A 21,214-nucleotide genomic window follows, 5' to 3' on the forward strand; every position below is an offset into this window, starting at 1 on the left:
TAATAGTCAACATTCTATACATAAATGTTGGAGGTAATTTGCTTGAAATTTTAAATTTTAGGGTCCAAGAGGCTACTCGTGTAATAGTATAAGGTCTGTAGCGCTCATTAATAAATGAACAGCAACGACATTAGAAAAGTTAACAGTCAAGTTCATTTTGCTATAAATTTGAAAGTTTATGATTTATTTTGCATAGTTTAAGAGTTCAGGATTTAAGATGTTTTTCCTGCAATACTTTAGGGTTTATTTTTCTCATTAACCCTAGAATATTACCAATTTAATATATGATTATTTAAATTTTATTATTTACAAATAAATTTTAAATTTTTTCTGTAATTTTCCAGGCCAAATAATGTTTAAATTAAAGTATCTTTTTTAACGGTAAGGTATTCAGTGCACCATTTTCAAATTTTAAAGAGGAAATTTTATTTAATATTATTATAATTTTATATTTATATATACATTTAATATTATTTTATTTAATATTATTCTATTTTTATTTTTATTTATTTTTATGATTTTTAAATGGTGAGGGCAACATTGCTCATCTGAAAATAATTTGAATGCAAAATTATACCTTAATTCATAAAAGGTTGGTCGCACTGGCTATAGTAATGAACATTTAAATGGTGGAAGAAACATTGCTCTGATTTAATTAGTTTAGAGGTAATATTGCTCCTTTAAAAATAGTTTAAAAATAAAATTATATCTTAAGTCTAAATACAATTATAGCACAAGTATTTTGACCTATTAAGCACATTTAAAATTGATTGGTGATGGGTAGTTGTGCTATAATCAATTGTTCGATCTAACCTTAGTTTAATAATTAATATTATGTTGCACATTTAACATGCTAGCGTTAATATTTGTATAAGATAGTCATGAGATGAAAATAACAATTTTAAGTTTCCCTTAAACAGCCGTGCAAATAATCACACGTTGCAAAAATTGAAAAGTCATAATAATTGATCATATGAGTAATGAATATGGACCACAACAATGCACTTCCTATCTTGAGATATCATCATCATGCCTATGAATATTCATGTGGATCCTAGCAAAAAAGGAAAAAAAAAACATGCATGTGGACATTTGTTAATCCGTTAATTCCCTAAGCTTAGTTTACCTAAATGTAAAGATGCAATAAGTAATTGGAAGAAAGTAGCTTGATTAATTGTGTAAAGCTATAAAGTTATATAATTACTAAAAAAAAATGAAAAGTCATTGTAAATTTTAAGTACAAAATGACATAAAAGATAAATTGAGTATAGAAGTATTTGACTTGTTAGCTCTTCCTTGCTATTTTCTTGTCTCTGGAGCTTTATTTATAATGGTCATCCAAGGTCATTGTGTTTGCAACATTAGAGGCCGAGATGCTTCATGCTAAAACATCCATTCCCACTAGGCATAGTTTCGTGAACTTTAGGGCATGTTAAAGTAACGATCCCACGTTCAAATAATAGGTTCCCTAGCTTAATCGCTTTGAGTTTTAAGGATCATATTCCCTCCATGATTTAGCACTTACTTAGTCCAAAAAGTTTATTTTAAATGGATCATGCTCTGCTTCATTAAACGACTTATCAGGCCCGACTTTTCGTTTCCCTCTATTTTGGGCTTTTATTTCAACGTAGACATTTTAGGCCCAAACGATACCTTCAAAGAAAACTCTATAAAGTATACAAGTCTTAAAACCCAAGATATTTTAAAAATAAAAATATTTTAATCTCATTAATAAAACTCAGATGTGCAATATAATAATTGATTGTAATTAAAATCTAACCACCTTTCTAACTAGCTGGTCCAACTATGGTTGAAATAGGTTACGGTTCAAAAACCCCAACTATAAATAATTTGATACCTTGCTTAGATTTTCATAATCCTCAGCATTTCTAAACTATAACTCACTCATACTCATACATCTGCTTCTTCAGAATGGAGTTGGGAAGTGCACAATTTCTCAAGGGAAAGACCATTTTAGTCACCGGTGCAACTGGCTTCTTGGGAAAAGGTAATGAATGAATGTGTGTGTTGCATCTGTAAATATTTTATGAATCTATTCCCTCCGTTCCCATATATAGATAAAAGATTTTCTAGAGCCTTATTTTATCATTAAATATAAAAAGTTATTAATATATTTTTAATAAATATACTATTATACTCTTATTAAATTGAAAAGAGAAAAAAGTAAGCGCTATCATTAATTTATTTTAAAAAAAGAAATTCATTTTTATTTACAATAATTAAAGATAAAATTAAAATGTTATTGTAATTTTAATTAAATAACTAATTTTTATTAATTTATATAATTTAATTAAAAATATATTTTATTTATAAAGACTGAAAGAGTTTATGTATAAAAAGTATGCTAATATTAATTCAAGTTGATATAAGTGGTATGAGTTGTTATTATTTAAGAAAGTAGTTCGGGGTTTCGGTTCCCAACTCCAGTCTTATCAACAAACCTAGTTGATAGAAGCATACTATTTACTTTCAGTTACTTTTTTTTTTTTTTTGCGCCAAATACTTTCAGTTACTTTCAACGCAAACCAAGCTAAAAGGAATTTAGCTTTTGTCTTCACTATTAATGGTATTCGATTCCCAGTTTGTGTAACTGACAAACTTATGTTGTGAGAGGTCAAACCTTTGTTTTTAGTATTTTGAGAAAGATTAATACTATCTTAAATTTAAATTATAAGATATTTTTAAAGAAAATTCAGTATTAAAAAATATAAAATATTTTGATAAAAATAAGATTTCATAATGATATTTTTTTAATATTACTCTTTTTATATATTCTCTTTTTTTAATATTATTTAACAAATGCAGCACTTGAATTTTTGAACGTTTGTATTTTTTAAAAAAAATAAAGTTGTAAAGTATATTTAATAATATTTATTGATATATATGATTATTATCTAAAAATACTTTATAATTTGGGATGAAGAAAATATTTTTTATTAGAGCTTACTATTTAATTATGTCAAAAAAATAGAAGTGTAATATTTATTAATTGTTTGAATCATTCAAAAACCATGTCGGTTGTATTATCCTTCCATAATTGGCATAAAAAGAAAGCTAGCTAGATATTATCAAAAAAATAAAAATAAAAAGAGTTAGCTAGAAAACCCAACGCTAAGGCATTTTCAAAGTAGTAAGAGATTTTCTCCCACCGACAACGTGAGATCTGGCATGAAGGGTGGGGGGGGGGGGGGATTGAGATGGAATGAATTGGGATGCTTTTTTCATGAGGTAAAGTAAAAGGATATATTTGATTACTTAACTTTATATAAAATTTTATTTTAACTTTTTAGTTTTATAAAGTGTTTTTTAAATCTCCCAATCGGTTAACTTTAACATTAATTTCATTAACAAAAAAAATAATAACATTAAACTTTTAAATGTAAGCAAAACATTCATTCTCAAATATTAATATATTATTTTTATTTTTTTAAATAACAATGAATGATACAAAAAGAATATCATTTGAGACTAACAGAAACGTTAGAGAATTAAAAAAATACTTGATTGTTATTAAAAAGTCAAGATTGTTTACCAACTAGAGGCATGTATGTTCATGATCTGGCATATGGTTGTTAGTTTTATGATCTGGCATGTGTTAGGGACGTATGATTGTTATTATTGTGACCTTGTGTTATGCTTTGTGAAATATTATGATATTGTGTGTTGTGAGCCCATTTACATGATTGTTAGTTTTGTGAACCGTGGCTAAGTGTTCATATGTGTTATCTATGTATTTGCCTATTTGCATCATCCATTTATAATTGATATGCAAGTGTATAGGTTAGGTGAAACTTGATTACTAAGTAGTTGTACTCGCCCCTCAATTTTCAATATTTTTAAGACCTAACTTATTGGATTCGATTCAGGAAAAAACACACTGAGGCTTAGGATTGTAAAGTAATCCTCTATATGGCTCCTTTTTGTGGTTCCATTTGTATATGTTATTGTATTTACCAACTAGGATCCTTTAACATGAGTTATGCACTACTTGCATTATTTTGTGTATAACTTGTGTATTTTGTGTCCTGGGTTAGTGAGTTTTAGTTGAAAACCTATGGACAAGGCCAAAATACTTGTGCAAATAGAAATCCATGTATTTTGAAAGATTTAGAATGAAATTGATGAATTTATGCAACATTTTCTTCCCTTTTGTGTTTTGTAAAACTTGGGGTTGAGTGGTGATTTTATGATATAAGTGTTTTTGATTGTGTGTGATACGTTGCATGGGTCCACACGAGTCTATTGAGTGTGGTCGGATGGTCGATGTGAGCTATTTGGCATATGTGGTTGAGTTAGGACACCATTTGAGAAATTTTGTGAAAAAGTGATCAAAATAAGTTTTGGTGTTCAACTTTTTATAGAGTAAGAGTTTGATTATGAAACTGGTGCCATTAGCTAGAGTTAGAAGAAAGCTCCATGTAGACACCGAAACCACCTTAATCAGACATTGGACGGAGATTTAGGACATGTCGGAAGTTCGCTCCTAGTACTGTCAAATGACAACACTGATGCTGTCAAATTCATGCAATGCGTCATGGCACATGGCACAGAGAAGACAAGCCATGACGCACATGTTACGAGCCACGGCGCACATATCATAAGCGAACATGTCATTTTCTACACAAAATCCATTTTTGAGTTTCAAAACTCATGGTTTTGGGTTCCATTTGATTTCTAAGCTTCCACACGATTTTCAAACTCTGGTTTGAACTTATTAACTAATATTTGAGATTTAAAATGTTGAATTTGGAATTCCTTTCTAAAAGGATTTGAGAAATTTCCTTTATATGATTTTTACCAACTTTGGTAACCTTGGTGGGTTAATCTCTTGATTACCCCAATTTCAATGTTAGATTTGGTTAAGTAAAGGAGACCTTACAAGTTGATTTTTAGTCTTTCGGGAAAGATTAATACTATCTTGATTTTAAATTATAAGATATTTTTGGAGAAGATTCGATATTAAAAAATAGGGAGAATAACAATTAAGGACCTGTTAAGAACATTAATCTCAATTACGGATCGTGAAATTTTGAAATCAAAGTTAAAGACCATGGTCCTTAATTGTGATAAAAAAATATAATTTATGAGGTGAGATTCACTAACGCGACTTAGGAATTCACTAACCCAACTTAAAAAAATTACTAACGTATATTGTGAAAATATAAAACCTCACTTGGAAATGGAATGTTTAACAAAAAGCGTCACTTGAAAATTCATTAACTAAACTTGAAAAAATTTCTAATGTATATTGTGAAAATATGAAACTCCACTTGAGAATCATTAATAAAAAGTGACTTATCCAAATTGGTATTTTTTTTATTAAACAATCGATTCCCAAGTAAAGTTTCATGTTTTCACAATATATGTTAGAAATTTTTTCAAGTCGAGTTAGTGAATTCTCAAGTGGCGCTTTTTGTTAAACATTCAATTTCTAAGTGGGGTTTCATGTTTTCACAATATACGTTATAAATTTTCTCAAGTTGGGTTAGTGAATTTTCAAGTGGCAATAATGAATCCCACCTCACAAATTACATTTTTTTAATTATAATTAAGGACCATGGTCCTTAACTGAAATTTCAAAATTTCACGATTCGTAATTGGGATTAATGTTCTTAGCAGGTTCTTAATTGTCATTCTCCCTAAAAAATATACGATATTATGATAAAAATAAGATTTCATAATGATATTTTTTAAATATTATCCTTTTCATATATTCTCTCTTTTTAATATTATTTTTGAATGTTTGTATCCTTGTTTTTAAAAAATAAGGTTGTAAAGTGTATTTAATAATATTTATTGATATATGTGATTATTATTTAAAAATACTTTATAATTTGGGATGAAGAAAATATTTTTTATTAGAGCTTACTATTTAATTATGTCAAAAAAAAATAGCAGTGTACTATTTATTAATTGCTTGAATCCTTCAAAAACCATGTCGGTTGTATTATCCTTCCATAATTGGCATAAAAAAAAGCTAGATAGATATTATTAAAAAAAAAAAAAAAGAGTTAGCTAGAGGACCCAACGCCAAAAGGCATTTTCAAAGTAGTAAGAGATTTTCTCCCACCGACAACGTGAGAGCTAGCATGAAGGGGGGGGGGGGGAATTGAGATGGAATGAATTGGGATGCTTTTTCATGAGGTAAAGTAAAAGGATATATTTGGTTACTTAACTTTATATAATTTAATTTTAATCTCTTAATTTTATAAAGTATTTTTTAAATCTCCTAATCCGTTAACTTTAACATTAATTTCATTAACAAAAAAATAATGACATTAAACTTTTAAATGTAAGCAAAACACTCATTCTCAAATGTTAATATATTATATTTAGTTTTTTAAATAACAATGAATGATACAAAAAGAATATCATTTGAGACTAACAGAAATGAGCTAGAGAATTAAAAAAATACTTTATAAAATTAAGATATTAAATTAAAACCTTATATAAAATTAAATAACCAAATGTAAACTGTTTCCTTTTCCTGATAATATAATTCCAATAAACTGCCTCCTAATAATTTCTCTCCTTATTTTCTTTTTTAATTCCAAAATTCAAGGATAAATGTCAAATACGAATTTTAATCAATTAATTAAATAATGCATTTTATTATTTACTTATTTGCCAAATTCAAAAATTCCAGTAAATTGAAATGTGACTCATACTGTGTCTCTTTGCAGTTTTTGTGGAGAAGTTGTTAAGGATTCAATCAGATTTGAAGAAACTATATCTTCTTCTAAGAGCTTCTGACGCTGATGCAGCCACAAAACGGTTGCATGATGAGGCACGTACATAAATTATAGCAAATTTTACAAATTTAAATTCGATAAATGACTTAAATCTTCTCACTCAATGAACATCTCATATGGTACAATAATAATTGTTCCATTTTAAATCAAATGGCTGTAATATTAATTTTTAAGTATAGATAAATTAAAATAGATTAGTTATAATTGAAATAATCATTCAGGGAGTGAATTTTGGCTACTCAACAAATCCGAATCCAAATTTAAATTTAAATTTTACTATTCATTTTATAAAACGGGTACATTAGTTTGATTGACATTAATTATTATTTTTTTATATGGATCGCTAGATCATAAGCAAAGACTTGTTCAAGATTCTACGAGATAAGTGGGGTGCAGATTTTGATTCTTTCATATCAGAAAAAATAATTGCAGTTGAAGGAGACGTTTCTGTCGCCAACTTGGGACTTGAAGATGAAAATAATGTTGAAAAGAATAAAATTTCAAATGAAATAGACATTATTGTAAATGTAGCAGCAACTACAAACTTTGATGAAAGGTACGTACGTAATTAGTGAGACTGAACTCCTTGTAATTTTTTTTTATGAATTCTTTTGACTTATTATTATGTTTTAGTTAATTTGTTCTGCCCCCATCAACCACATGCATGAAAGAACTGCTTGATCTAATATTTGAAAATTATTGATGCAGGTTTGATATTGCAATAGGTGTCAACACTATGGGAGCTTTAAACGTCCTAAACTTTGCCAAGACATGTCCTAAAATACAGGCTCTTCTACACGTATCAACCGGTAGGGGAAAAAAATCCTTTAAATTAAACTTTGTCATTTAAAGTTTTGTGAATTTGAGATAATATATTAGCCGTTCATTAAATAAACCTTTAGGATTGGGTCACCTAATAAGAAAAATATACTTCCATCATCCCAAATTATGAGATATTTTTTAAAAAGATTTGATATCTCAAAATATAAAATAGTTTATCAATTTGAGATAATATATTAGCTGTTCATTAAATAAAATTTTAGGATTGGGTCACCTAATAAGAAAAATGTACTCCCATCATCCTAAATTATTACACATTTTTTTAGGAAGATTCGACATCTCAAAATATAATACACTTTAATAAAAATAATATTTAATTAATGATACTTTTCAATATTACTCTCTTCCCTTATATTCTTTTTCTTTATTATTCTTTCATAAATAAAATATTTAATGAAAGGGATTTTTTAAAGTTAATTTTTTTGTTTTGAAAAAATAAAATTGTAAAATGCATTTAATGAGCTTTATTGACATGTATGATTTTATCTAAAAGTATCTTATAATTTGGAATGGATGGAATAATATGTTGGACTCATTAAGTGGTATTTAATAAAATCTTAATTAATAACTCTTAAAAAAATACTGTCTAAATCATGAGCGGAACGAGCATGAAATTTATGGAGTTGTTAACAATATATTTGGTTTCGTTCTTAAATATTTGTCAAAATTATTTTTTATAAATAATTTTATATTTAGAAAATTTTTAGATCATAAATTATGTATAATAATATAATATTTAAAAAATGTGAATCCATATATCTAATATATTAATTTTAAGAAAATTATAAAAAATATATAAAAAATACACACACGTGGTTATATACTTTTCTTGTGTTGGGCATGTTATTATATGGTAGAGTATTTTATTTTTAAAGTATATCTATATTTAATAGGGATAAAGTTATAAACTTATTCAATTTTTAGACAAAGTCAATGAGGCTTATTGTTTCTCTCTGTTTTGCCAAAAACTTTAATTATAAGTGACTTATAAATAAGATCAGAGAAAACATATCTCATTAATATGATAGTATTACTTTGAGGGAAAAATTTATATACTTAACTTTTTATATTTAATAAAATTTTATTCAATTAAATCAAAAGATGTGTATATATTAAATATAATATATAAACAATACACATATTTTGATTTAATTTGAAATAAATACTTCACATAGATGATTCCTATTATGTGTTGACCCTTAGAAAAATTTATCATGCAATTTCAGTCTAATATCATCTAAATATATTATAAAAGTAGGGTCGGGTTTTCTCATGGATCAAAATAGTTCTACGTGGAGAAAAGGCTTGTTAATTAATTATCGTGGCCCATTAATTATCTATTCAAAAGAGTAGGTCTTATGTATTCTTCTCTAAATAGTACCATTCAAATAAATCCAAGAGAGTTCTATCCCCATTAAAGTCAAAGCATTTGTATAATCATCATCATTATTATCATCAATACTTTCTCTAATCCCTATTATAAGGCACTTTTTAAAAAAAAATTTCTAGTCCTTAATATAAAGCACTTGAAGTGATATATATTAATTACATTGTTTCCAATATTGTCCCTAGATGTAAATTTGAAAATTTTTCATGTATATGGTAATAAAATTGAACATTATTCTATTTTCAAACAAAATTAATAACTTAACTATATTTTTTTAGTTCTGATGAGGTAATTAGAGGTGCATTATAATAGGAACCAAAGGAAGTATATCCATAAAAAGTTCTTAGAAATTGCATTGTTTATAGTACAACTCATCTTCGATCTTATAGAAATGCATGGATGCACTCTATATTTCAAGCTAATAAAGTTATTTTAATGTAACGTACTGACAATTAACGTGGGAATTAATTTAGCATACGTGTGTGGAGAAGCTAAGGAGGATGGAGAAGTGATAAAAGAAGAACCATTTCAGATGGGACAAACCTTGAATGGGGTCACAAAATTAGACATTGAGAAAGAAAAGATTTTGTTGGAGAAAAGATTACAAGAACTTGAAGCAAAGAATGTCCATGGAAATGCTCTGAAATCTGCAATGGTAGATTATGGAATTGAAAGGTTAGTTTTCTTAGATCAATCATGAATCATTGAGAGTTTGTTTTCTGTTTTCAAAAATTGTATTATATTTTTAAGTAAAAAAAATTAAAAATTTATCTAGTTAAGTGTTTTGGATTTAGATATTTTCAAAACTATTCTCACTTTTTGTTTTAAATTATTTCTATTTGTTTGTTTTAAAAACCAAAAATAGGAATAATTTAAAGCTGTTTTTATTTTCTATTTTTTATTTTTAAAGCACATTATATTTACATTTAATTATGACCAACTATTATTATAAGTCATCATCATTAGCCACTATCGACCATTACTATTGATTTTTTATCTTTAAAAATTTCTTTTAAATTAACATAATCAAACAAATTTTTACTTTTATTTTGTTTTGAAAAATAACTATGAAAACTATATTATAAAACTATTTTTAAAAATAAAAAATGAGAACAGAAACTAAACAGGCCCTAAGTATTCATGTTTCATGTGCACATTATGTTAATTATTAAATTTAATTTGTACTAATATATATGAATTAATTTAATTGATTGTTTTTTTGTGCTCATTAATTAAAAGCAGGGCCAACTTGTACGGATGGCCAAATACTTATGCTTTTACAAAGGCAATGGGAGAGATGTTTCTCTCACATCTTAAAGATAACATTCCCTTGATCATTGTTCGTCCAACCATTGTGTCTAGTACATTCAAGGAACCATTTCCTGGTTGGATCGAAGGTTTTAGGTACATTGATTCACTTTCTCACAAGTTCCCTATATATATGTATATCAATTAACTGGTACTGAATAGGTACGTACTTCTTTTATACTAGTGATTATTATTAGAGAAAGATAAAGTCCCACATCCAATAATTGAAAAGTAGATTAAGAATATATAAAGTTCAGGCTAAGTGACTTCACCGAGATATATCATCCTAATGTATATTTAATTAATATAAAAGTTTGACTTTTTGTTTGCTATATATGAATTTTTTTGCCATTCATTTGATCAATCTAACAACAGAAAAGACGTTGAAGACATTTTCAAGAAGATTTAGATGTTATATGATTCCACTAACATTGACATGATATTTTGCTGTTACAGAACAATTGATAGTGTCATTGGTGGTTATGGTAAAGGAATAGTCACATACTTCTTGGGTCGTCCCAAAACAATTGTAGATGTGGTAAGTTATGGTGATATTTTCATTATTATTTAAATTATATATATCGTTAATTTGGAGTCAAGGGGGAGATGAATCACATTACATAAAATTATACACTTGAAAAAGTGGCATGCAAGTGGAAATTGAGAGAGCATAACGCCTTCTTTACAGCAAATTGTGCCGTTTTCATATTAAAAAACTAATAAAGAAATAAATGAAAAAGGAGAGAATGAAGCTTTCTACATCATTGGACTAGGGAGAGCATTAATTAGCCTTCTTTTCACTAACTGTTTTTTAATGATACATGAAGCTGTTAGTAATAGCTAACTTGGCCTTTATAGGTTTGGCCTTTACAAACTATGTTTTTAAGTCCTCTTACTTTAAAATTAGCATTTTTTTCAAGCCCGACTCTTAATGATAAAGATCATGGTCGAGCACACTCCAAAGTATAATTAAAATGATATAAACTGCATAATATAGTATAAACCTTACAAGTCCAAATCACCTATCATCCAAAATGTAAATATTCTTTAGTTGTTATTATTCTTCATTCAAAAATAAAAGTATCAGACCCTTTGGAGGAGGTTTGTTTGGAGGAGGTGGTGCTACATCAACAATCTCACTAGCTTCATCTTCTTTCATCATCTAGAATAACTATTTAACAAATTGTGTTATTGTCATATATTTATTCAAAACTTCAAATAATTAAATTATATAAATAAAGTTATAAAAAATTATAAGGGTTTGAGGGCTAGCCCATGCCTGTTTTTGTAGGGCTTATAAGGGTAGAACCTAAAAGCTCTTTTATATTAAAATTCTCTATTTTTTTCAAGCTTAACCCTTGGAAAAATAGAGGGCCTAAAATAAAAGCCCATTAGGCTTGGCTATTATTGACAATCTTTCTTATATATGCCCCAATTCAAAATATAAAACATTTTTAAAGTGGTAAGAAGATATTATCCTTTTCCAAAACTACCTTCTAATTAAAATAATCTATCTTAATTACCTATTGATTTCATTCTTATATAGTCTCTCTCTCTCTCTAATACATACTATTAATAAGAGCATTTATAAAAGAATTAAAGAATTTAATGCTATTGATTTTGTGCAACATGTCTTGCATTTTGGATCAATACTAACTCATAAAAAATGCCCAGTATTTTGAATCAAAGGGAGTATGATCTTATTTACTAGTAAAGTTAAAATGTATTACTCCTTCAAAATCATGATATATGTTATTGATAACTAATTCATGTTTTACAAAAGAAAAATTGGTTGAAATCTTATTTTCCTAAAAATGTTTATATCTTTACATTTATGCCTTTGAGTTTTTCTAAAAACACGTGCATGGTCTTCAAATATGGAGCATTTAAAAGCAAGAAATAAAAAAAAAGGGTATAAATGGCAAAAGGATATAAAATTTACTCAATGCCATATCTTTTGGACCAAGAGATGCTTCTAAAGTAACTTATATTGTGATCTGAAGGAAGTATATTATTAATAATGGTCAGTATATAATCAAAGTTCATAATATTTATGATGATGAGCTGTAGATACCAGTGGACATGGTGATAAACTGTATGGCGGCAGCATTAAAAATGATTATTCATTCAAAAAGTGGAGCTCAAGAGAATTTCATCTACCACGTTGGTTCTTCATTCAGAAATCCTCTAACAATGACTCGTATCAGTGATATCTCATATCTCTATTTCTCCCAAAACCCTTTGACTCAAAAAAATGGAAAGCCAGTCTTAGTTTCCAAGGCAAAATTTCTTACGAGTATGCCTAGTCTTCGACGACACATGATGGTTCGATATGTGCTTCCACTATAAGTCTAAAAACGTTTGGGAATATAACCTCATTGTTGGTGCAATATTATTTTCCTCCAACTTTTGAAAACTAAGTAGCCTTTACCATTAATGAAAGTTATTTTTGTTCATTAATTAACTAGTAAATGGTAGAAAACAAGCTAAGAAATTACAGAAATAAAATGTCCAAAAAAAATTACAGTAATTAAATGATTCAAAAATTATAGAAGAAGACCAAGAAAATTTTATTGGTCCTTTTCTATAATTTTTCAACCCCTCTTATGTCATTTTCTGGTCAAATAATTATCAAAGTTAATTTTTGTCAATGGCAGGGTCCATATTGCACCATTTTCAAAAGTTAATAGGGAATATTTCACCAAAAATGAGATACGTTTAATGTTTCAAACGCTCTTAAATCTATAATTTATGAGCCAATTTGCTCTTTTATCCAATTTTTATTACTAATTACATATACTAATATTTTTGCATGATTTGATCTTATTTCCAAGGTCTTAAATTTGGTGAGCAAAGTGTTATGCCTAAGCTTCTGCCAAGATGCTTATAGAAGTGGTCATAGAAAAGTCGAAAGGGTGATAAGAATGGCTAAGATATACGAACCCTATTTGTTGTTTAAAGCTGTGTAAGTTCGTTGAGTATTTTTTTTATTTTTTAATTATTGATTATAAATTAATTATGCCCATTTTTTAAATATGAAACAATAGTTTAACTTAGAAATGTCTTATACATAATTATATTACAGCTTCAACGATGGCAACACAGAATCGTTACGGATGGCAACAAAGATGGAGAAAGCTACTGGGGGATTTGACTTTGAATTTGATCCCTTGAGCATTGATTGGACAGACTACATGATAAATGTTCACATTCCTGGCTTAATTAAGTTTGTTATGAAATAATCTCCCAAGAAAAGTCAAAATCTTGGTGAAAAAAAAAAAACCATCAGGTGTGTGTGTGTGTGTCTACTGAAACAAAGTCATATTAATTTACTAAAAGTGACATGGCAAACTGGTGTGAAAGTGTGTAGCTTCTTATTAGTGTTATATATATATATATATATATATATATTTTGATATGCTATGGGTTAAAATTTTAATTACCTCCTTAATTTGTCTTGCTTAAATAATGTTGTGATTTAATAATATAATAATAATTGTTGGAGTTAGTATTGTTGTTTTGCCCATCAACGTTGTTGGGGGTCTTGGGCCTGGTGGATACCCTTTTAAAATTAATTTTAGGTTCAAAATCATGGTTTTAAAAAATTTTATCCAAACACCTCAATTTTTTCAAACTCCATTTGGTTTCCAAAACTCTATTTGGAATAAACTGAAATTTATTCCATTTTAAAAAATTAATATCATAATCAATTTTTGAAATTTTATTCAAATACCGTCACATTCTAATAATCAATTTTTTATTAATTAATTTTTTTCAATTAAAATCCAAACACACCCCTTGCTGATGAGTTCTTATATCACACGCCTATCTAATCTTAAAAGTTCTCTGTCGGGTTTATCCACCCTTGGTGGAGTAGGTCCAAATATAAGCCTACATTATGGAATGGGGTTTTATGATAATATTGAGAATGTTTGGGTCTTTATGTGCAATAGATCTAGCACTTGAGTGCAATATTCCCGTGTGGATTTTAGGTTACGGGAGCTAAGGAACGATTTTCACTATATGCACGTCCGAGAATGCGTGGCTAATATATGAGGGCATTGTGAAAACTTATAAACACCCTGCAGATTTAGAAGCATGGAATCATATTTCTCTCTTCCTTTCTCTCTATAATTTTGTGTTCACTGTGAAACAAGAGCTGGGATTGAGAAACTCTGTTCATCAGCGTAGAGATATAATTGGTGCACTGATAGGTATGCTTACTAAACTCACATTGGTATTAAAGCATGCGTTGATTTTGGGCTTCGTTTTTGTGGCTGAACAAATGTGATTCGCTTACATGACAATAACATGCAAATAGGGATGGGAAGAGGGGGGACCAGTAAGGCTACGACTCTCCTAATTTTTATATATTTTTTTTAACAAAATGTAAGAGTTATATATTTTCGACTCCCATAAGTTACCAATTACAGAAATTATAAAATATTAGATAGAATTCTCATTTCAATTCTATATATAGTCTTTTACGCATGTATAAAGCAATTATTTTAGTAACTTAAAGATATGATTGTCAAAAGATCTATTTATTTTCAATAAGATAATATTATATATGCTCTTAAAGTATTGGTGTTATTTTATTTTACTTTCATTTTATATTTAATGAAATAATTATTATTAACAAATTTTGTTAAATATTACAATAAAAATTCTAAGATATATTGAATATGATGTGCTCGATATTTATCATAAAATTACTTATCCAAAAATTAAGAGGTTTGGTAAAAATTTTCTTCTAAAAAAATTACTTTTTTTAAATAATCAAGCTGTTTAAATTTATAATATAAATAATTTTTACACTGATATAATTCAATCTCATTAACATAAAAATTTTATGACAATTGAATATTATTAATATATTGATATATTCATTTCCTGTGATTATCAATTGAAAAAATTAAATAGAAAATTCAATAAACATTAAATAGAACTTTAGATTCTAATGATGTATTTAAATCATTTAATGCTTATAGGGATGATAAAATTTTTACCAATTTAATAACAAATTATATTGAGAAGTAAATTACTAAAATATTTATTGTAGACATAATAACTAATAATTTTTATATCATGAAAAATTGATGAACAAATCTAAAAATATATATATATATATTCTTATATATGTGTAAAATTAAATACAAATATATATGTTAAAATATTTATATTATGTCGATAATATATATATATATATATAACTTTCTTTTAATTATCATATATACTTTATCATTTTGACCCCTCTTAATAAAAATTTCTGGCTCTACCCCTGCATTCAAACATGTGCTACTATATATTACTTTTTTCTTCATATCGATCGATGTCATCATTATATGGTTATATATATATATACATATGTACATGGGTAATTGCTTGTACATGAGTAGAATATAACTCTAGGAGTCCATGCATGTCCATGCATGTTAGCCACATACACTATACGTGTGCAAAACTCCTTGAAACTATAACTTTAAAAGGAAAAGGAAAAATTGGATCTTTGAAAATGGAAATTTTAGAGGAAATGGAGGCCATAAATGCATAGAGGATGAAAATTTTTTTTTTGAAGAGAACAACACTAAGAATGCTCAAAACAGATATTGGACGATAGAGTTGCAGCTATTCAAAGTTTTGAATCCGACCGACCAACCCTAAAAGAACAACTAGGTTGGAGCAACCTAGCTAAAGGAAGAAGATGATGGAAATGACATGTCGTTTTTGTAATCTTCTAAACATGTCATTTTTTACATGTCGAGATAAAAACCAGTTATGCTTTGAATTAAAAAAAAAATAGGCTGAGGATATTGGGTACTTAAAAAAATTGTGAATGTGCCCTTTCCAAAAAAAAGAGAGGCAACAGGTTGGATTCAGGTCAGATTAATGGTCAATGGGTAGGGTCCCTGAGTCGAGTTTGATCAAACTCAACCCAGTCAGCAAAAATTAAATGAAAAAAAGATTTTTCATAAAAAATTGGAAATATACCGTGTGGCTTGGGGTCCAAAAGGTGTCCCCAATTTTGATCATTTTATTTTTGTTTTTACTGTTTTTTAATCTATTCCATTTACATTCTTTTCACCAAAAAAGCAACCTCTAATTTCACTCTATTTACTATTTCTCGAAGGCCAAGCACCCATTTAATGAACTAAATCTTCGCATTTTCATAAATTAATTAATGAGTGGGCAGAAATTAATACATGTAGTAATTCTACGATCAAATGTAAAAGAACAAGATCTATCAGGAACATCAATATTATAACAAGACATATTTCAAAAACTAACATGCAAATTATCATGCATATGTTGTCCAGAATATCAAGAATGAACCACATTTTTCATGTTCAACTTTGTATACATAATTTTTATTCACCATAGTTGCTAGCTTCTTTTTGTGATATCCCTGATAAAGGCATTGATATTAGTTTCAGACGAACCACCATTTGCTATTGAAAGCTGACGTACACGTTGAAGTTCTTTAGCTCTCTTTCTCATATCTCTTCCATCTTCATCATGCAAATCCATAAATTTCTGCAACAACCCAGCAATCTCATCTCTACTTATCAATCTTTCAGGGTAAACATATTTCTTCACTCTCCAACCAACCTTCCAATCTTCCACTATCATCTTACTGTTGAGTCGTTGATCTGATATTATTGGAAAAGTAAGAAAAGGAACACCAGCAGACACACCTTTAGTTGAATTCCATCCACAGTGAGACCGGAAACCACCTACAGCATCATGCATTAACACTCTCAATTGCTCACACCATTCCAACACTAAACCCTTATTATTATCATCTCCACATATCTCTCTCAGCCTGCGAGCCTCTTTTCGTGCTACGCAGAGGAACCGAATACCACTTAACCGTAAACCGGCCGCGATTTCATCAATCTGGGGTTGTGAAACTAAGAGAAAGCTTCCTTGTGAGATGTACAAGACAGAGCTAGAAGGTTGGGAGCTTGGCCACTGGAAGTATGTTAGGTCAGTATTGTGGCTATTATTATTATCATTGCTTGAAGAAGAAGAGAGGTTTGAATATGGTATTGCAGGGCCAATAAGGTAAATAATGGGCAAAGAAAATTCAGATTTTAAAGCATGAATGGCTTGAGGTTCAAGCTCATGAGTTGTAGGAAGTAATATGTACTTCACTTTAGAAACACATGAAAGATAATCTAACCGCCATTGCCATATTTCATCCCTGGGAAGGCTTTTATCAAAAATAGGAAAATCCACCAGACGCGTTGAGGAAATTCCAGGAATATAATCCACACGTTACTTCTGCTCCAGATGTTAATCAAGCAAATTAATCAAACAGAATATAATAAGTTCATAAATTGTTGAGTTTGAATTATGTATTTTCAAGCCTCAAAATTGAAGAAAATTCAAAATTCATTTTGCGTCATCTGATTAGTTTATTTTTTCTACTCATCACGTTCAATAAGGTTCATAATTTACAAATACCAACGTTGCTCGAATTAAAAAAAAGGGTGATATCGTTATATATGCAAACTTTAGCATCATCTGCTACTGGAAAGATATATGCATGCCTGGAAAAAAAAGTCTCAGCAACTAAGAAACAAAATGCTAAGATTTTTTTTTTTGGTTATCAAATATATGAATTATTACAAAATTTATGGAATATCTAATTAATGCTAGTTTTTCAAAAATGCTATGACTATGAGCACTCTCCGTTTTCCTTTGTATATTGGCTTTCATCCTCCTATCAATCCCTCCTCCTACGATCCCTTAGCTTCCCCATCCTTTGATCTCAATTTTAACTGTTGAGATTTAACATGTTATAAAATTATGGCTAAAGTATATTTTTGATTCTCTCACTACAAAAAAAAATTGATTAGCGACGGAATCCTTCATCAGTAAATTCTGTTGATAAATTATTTTTAGCAAATTAGTGGCAGAATAATGACAAAATTTTAGCGACAGAACATTTGCTATTTTTTTGTAGTGTCTAACTTTATATAAGGTTTTACTTTGGTCCCTCAATTTTATAAAGTATCTTATCAATCCTTTAAGCCTAACACTATTAGTTTCAAATGATTATTGTATTAATCATTGTTATTTTTTGAAAAAAAAAAACAAAACTTAATATTTCAACATTTGAAAATATTTTATCAATATTTAAAAGTTTGTTGTAAAAATTTTTGCAATAAAGCTACTAGTGTTGCAGTTAAATGACTGACAATATACTTTATAAAATTAAAGAAATAAAATAAAACTCTATGTAAAGTTAAAAAAACTAAAAGTATATTTTAGATTAAAATTATTATTATTAGAATATTATAAATAAATAAATAATTTTAAACCTTTAAATTTTATTTTAGTTTACAATTATAGTGAAAAAATTAAAAAAATATTTTAAAAATATTTTTACTGCAGTTCTGAATTGCCCAAGTCAAATCTTAACAGTTTAAATTTATTTATTTATTTTTATTAATATTATAATAATAATTTTATAATATGTTTAATCTCAACTATTAAAATTGAGATCCAATCCAAGAATGGAAAAATTAAGAGATGTGTAGAAGGAAGCATTAATAAGAGGCGGGGAGCCTTGTGCGTAGATATATAATGGTATCGGTAGACTATAACTCAATTCTACTTTAATGATGGGTAAAAATATTTTCAGAGTCCCAACTAGTTTTAATAATATTTATTGATTATTTATTTATATGTGTATATCATTATTTTTGTTTTGGTGGTAAAAGAGAAAGTATTTTGGCTGTTGTTTAATTACTAAACAAGAGAAGAGTTAAAAAAAATTGTACCTTTTTTCACTGTTAGTCGTTGTTGTTGTAGCTAAACAAGTCTTGAAATACTTTTGATTCAAAATATAAGTAGTTTTTAAGAAAAAAAATTGCATAATAAAATCTTTGTTTTTATACTAAAAATATATATTTTTTAGTTATTCCTAGTCTCAATTATTAATACACTCCATGATAAATGAAAAATATATTTACACAAAAATTTAAGTTAATAAATGCAAGGGATAAAATAAAAAAAAATACATTTACTAAATTATGTATATTTTAAATTAAAATTAGTTGAAAGAAATGCTTATATTTTGGATGGAATCAGTAATTTTGAGCATCCACCAGTTATAAATTTCTCAATCAAAAAGAGTAAAAAGCGGATGAAAAGAAAAGAAAAAGTAATTAATTATAACCTAACGCATTGACGATGGGATAATCCCCATGTTGCTCGAAGAGATGACGGCTGTTGGTCCCAGAGAAGAACGACGCAGACATTGGCCAAAACGACGCTACAGGGATACTCCTTCGATTTCCCACTCTGACGACCCTAGAGAGAAAACTATCATTGATGATTAGTGTAGGCAGCGGCTCAAGCCGATCCAGAAGCTGCTCAAACGGAGCTTCCATTTTTGTCATGACAGCTTCGAAGAAGCCGACAAATTTGGCTGCGCGGTCCAGCTCGGAGGGGGTAACATTTTGTATAGCGCTGAACCGGAAATTACGCGGCTTTGCTCGTGAGCCGATGAAGCCGAACCATTCTTCAGTAACGACGAAGGTGACGAGGATGACGTGGTCGTTGTTGGAGAGAAGCAAGTTACAGAAATTGAGCATGGGGTTGACATGGCCTCGACCTGAGGAGAGCACTGCCACCACGTGGCAACAGACAACTGGTTGAGCTTCCTCCATGGAAATAATATGTTGCAGCGGCGAAGAAGATTGAGCTAAGTAAAGAAGATGTCGACGAAAAAGAAGAAGCTCTTGAGAGATGAGAAGACGAGCACGCCAGTAATGACTTTAAGCTCCTCTACCTTCTTCTGTCGTGATAAGTGACTTGTACCTTTCAACATGTTTGATTAGAAATTAATAAAAATTACAAAACTCATTATTAAGGGCCCCGTTTATTTTAAGATTAAAAAATAAGCCACGTTTAGATAGTTCAAATATTTTATAATAAGAGATTGGAAAAACATAACTTTGAGTTTATGTACTTTGCTCGCATTTTGTTATTAGTCTCTATATTTTCTTCAATGTTATAGGTTCTTAAAACTTTTAGTTTTTAGTATTTTAAGTTCTCTTATGAACAAAGTGTAGGGACTTTGGAGTAACTTAAAATATAAAAAAAAATGTAAGGACCTAAAATATTAAAAAAGTGCAAGGACCAATAACAAAATTCAAACAAAGTAAAGAGACCCAAAATTATGTTTTCCTAAAGAGATTTTATTTTGTTGAGATTTTATAAAAAAAATATTATTTTATGTTTGGTTATAATAATACAAAATAATTACTCCCTCTATTAAAAATATAAGGCATTTTTAACTGAATCTCACCCCCAATAAAGTAGTTCCTACTTTTCAACTAACCCTATCTTTTTATATTTACCCCTATTAAACACCCTACAATAAATATAAAGTTATTATCAATAGGAACGTTTTTGAAAAAAAAATAATGATTACACCTTGAAAGACTAAAAATGTCTTATATTTTTTAATATTCAACTCCTCAAAAAATGCCTTATATTTTTTAACAGAAGGAGTATTATTTAGTTAATTTTAAATTTTATGACATGTTCCTTGATTTTTATTTTATAAAAGTAATTTATTATTATATTATTTTAAAATTTTATGATATCTTTGTGTATCCCACCTCTTTAAAATACCATCTCTCATCTACCACATTAGATTATTATTATAATTTACTTAAAGAAGCTTTTTAAAGGGAAAATTGATAATTTCGTCCTTGCAGTTTTAACTCAATTGTAACTCAGTCTCTTAATTTTATCATTAAAACTAATTCTTGAAGTTTTGACTCAGTTGTAAATCAGTCCTTAAACTTTTTTTCTTACAATTTAGTCCCTAAAGTTTTAATTTTTTAAATATTAGTCCTTATATTTTAAAAAATAAATTTATAAAAAT

General features: G+C 28.2%; 2 protein-coding genes across 2 annotated transcripts; one reads left to right on the top strand and one right to left on the bottom strand.

Moving 5' to 3' along the window:
• The first annotated feature begins 1,932 nt into the window (after positions 1-1,932).
• LOC129302723 (probable fatty acyl-CoA reductase 4) lies at positions 1,933-13,550 on the top strand. Its single transcript, XM_054941617.1, has 9 exons — positions 1,933-2,008; positions 6,705-6,808; positions 7,121-7,329; positions 7,482-7,582; positions 9,474-9,675; positions 10,243-10,404; positions 10,765-10,846; positions 13,143-13,273; positions 13,394-13,550. The coding sequence occupies exons 1-9, from the start codon at positions 1,933-1,935 to the stop codon at positions 13,548-13,550; spliced, it is 1,224 nt and encodes a 407-aa protein (XP_054797592.1).
• A 3,013-nt stretch (positions 13,551-16,563) lies between these two features.
• Positions 16,564-17,574, bottom strand: LOC129302724 (UDP-glycosyltransferase 87A1-like; the record flags this gene model as incomplete). The annotated part of the gene is made up of 1 exon (XM_054941618.1): positions 16,564-17,574. A coding segment is annotated over one exon (882 nt), but the record flags the coding sequence as incomplete, so codon positions are not given.
• Between the last annotated feature and the right edge of the window lie 3,640 nt (positions 17,575-21,214).

This window comes from Prosopis cineraria, unplaced genomic scaffold (assembly GCF_029017545.1).
Source record: "Prosopis cineraria cultivar Desert tree isolate PC_DT_omini unplaced genomic scaffold, ASM2901754v1 PC2, whole genome shotgun sequence".
In the NCBI taxonomy this organism is placed as follows: domain Eukaryota; kingdom Viridiplantae; phylum Streptophyta; class Magnoliopsida; order Fabales; family Fabaceae; genus Prosopis; species Prosopis cineraria.

Coding starts and splice junctions, on each gene's coding strand:
- LOC129302723 (XM_054941617.1), top strand. CDS start 1,933: ATGGAGTTGGGAAGTGCACAATTTCTCAAGGGAAAGACCATTTTAGTC. Junction 6,809..7,120: donor CAAAACGGTTGCATGATGAG/GCACGTACATAA, acceptor ATGGATCGCTAG/ATCATAAGCAAAGACTTGTT. Junction 9,676..10,242: donor GTAGATTATGGAATTGAAAG/GTTAGTTTTCTT, acceptor AATTAAAAGCAG/GGCCAACTTGTACGGATGGC.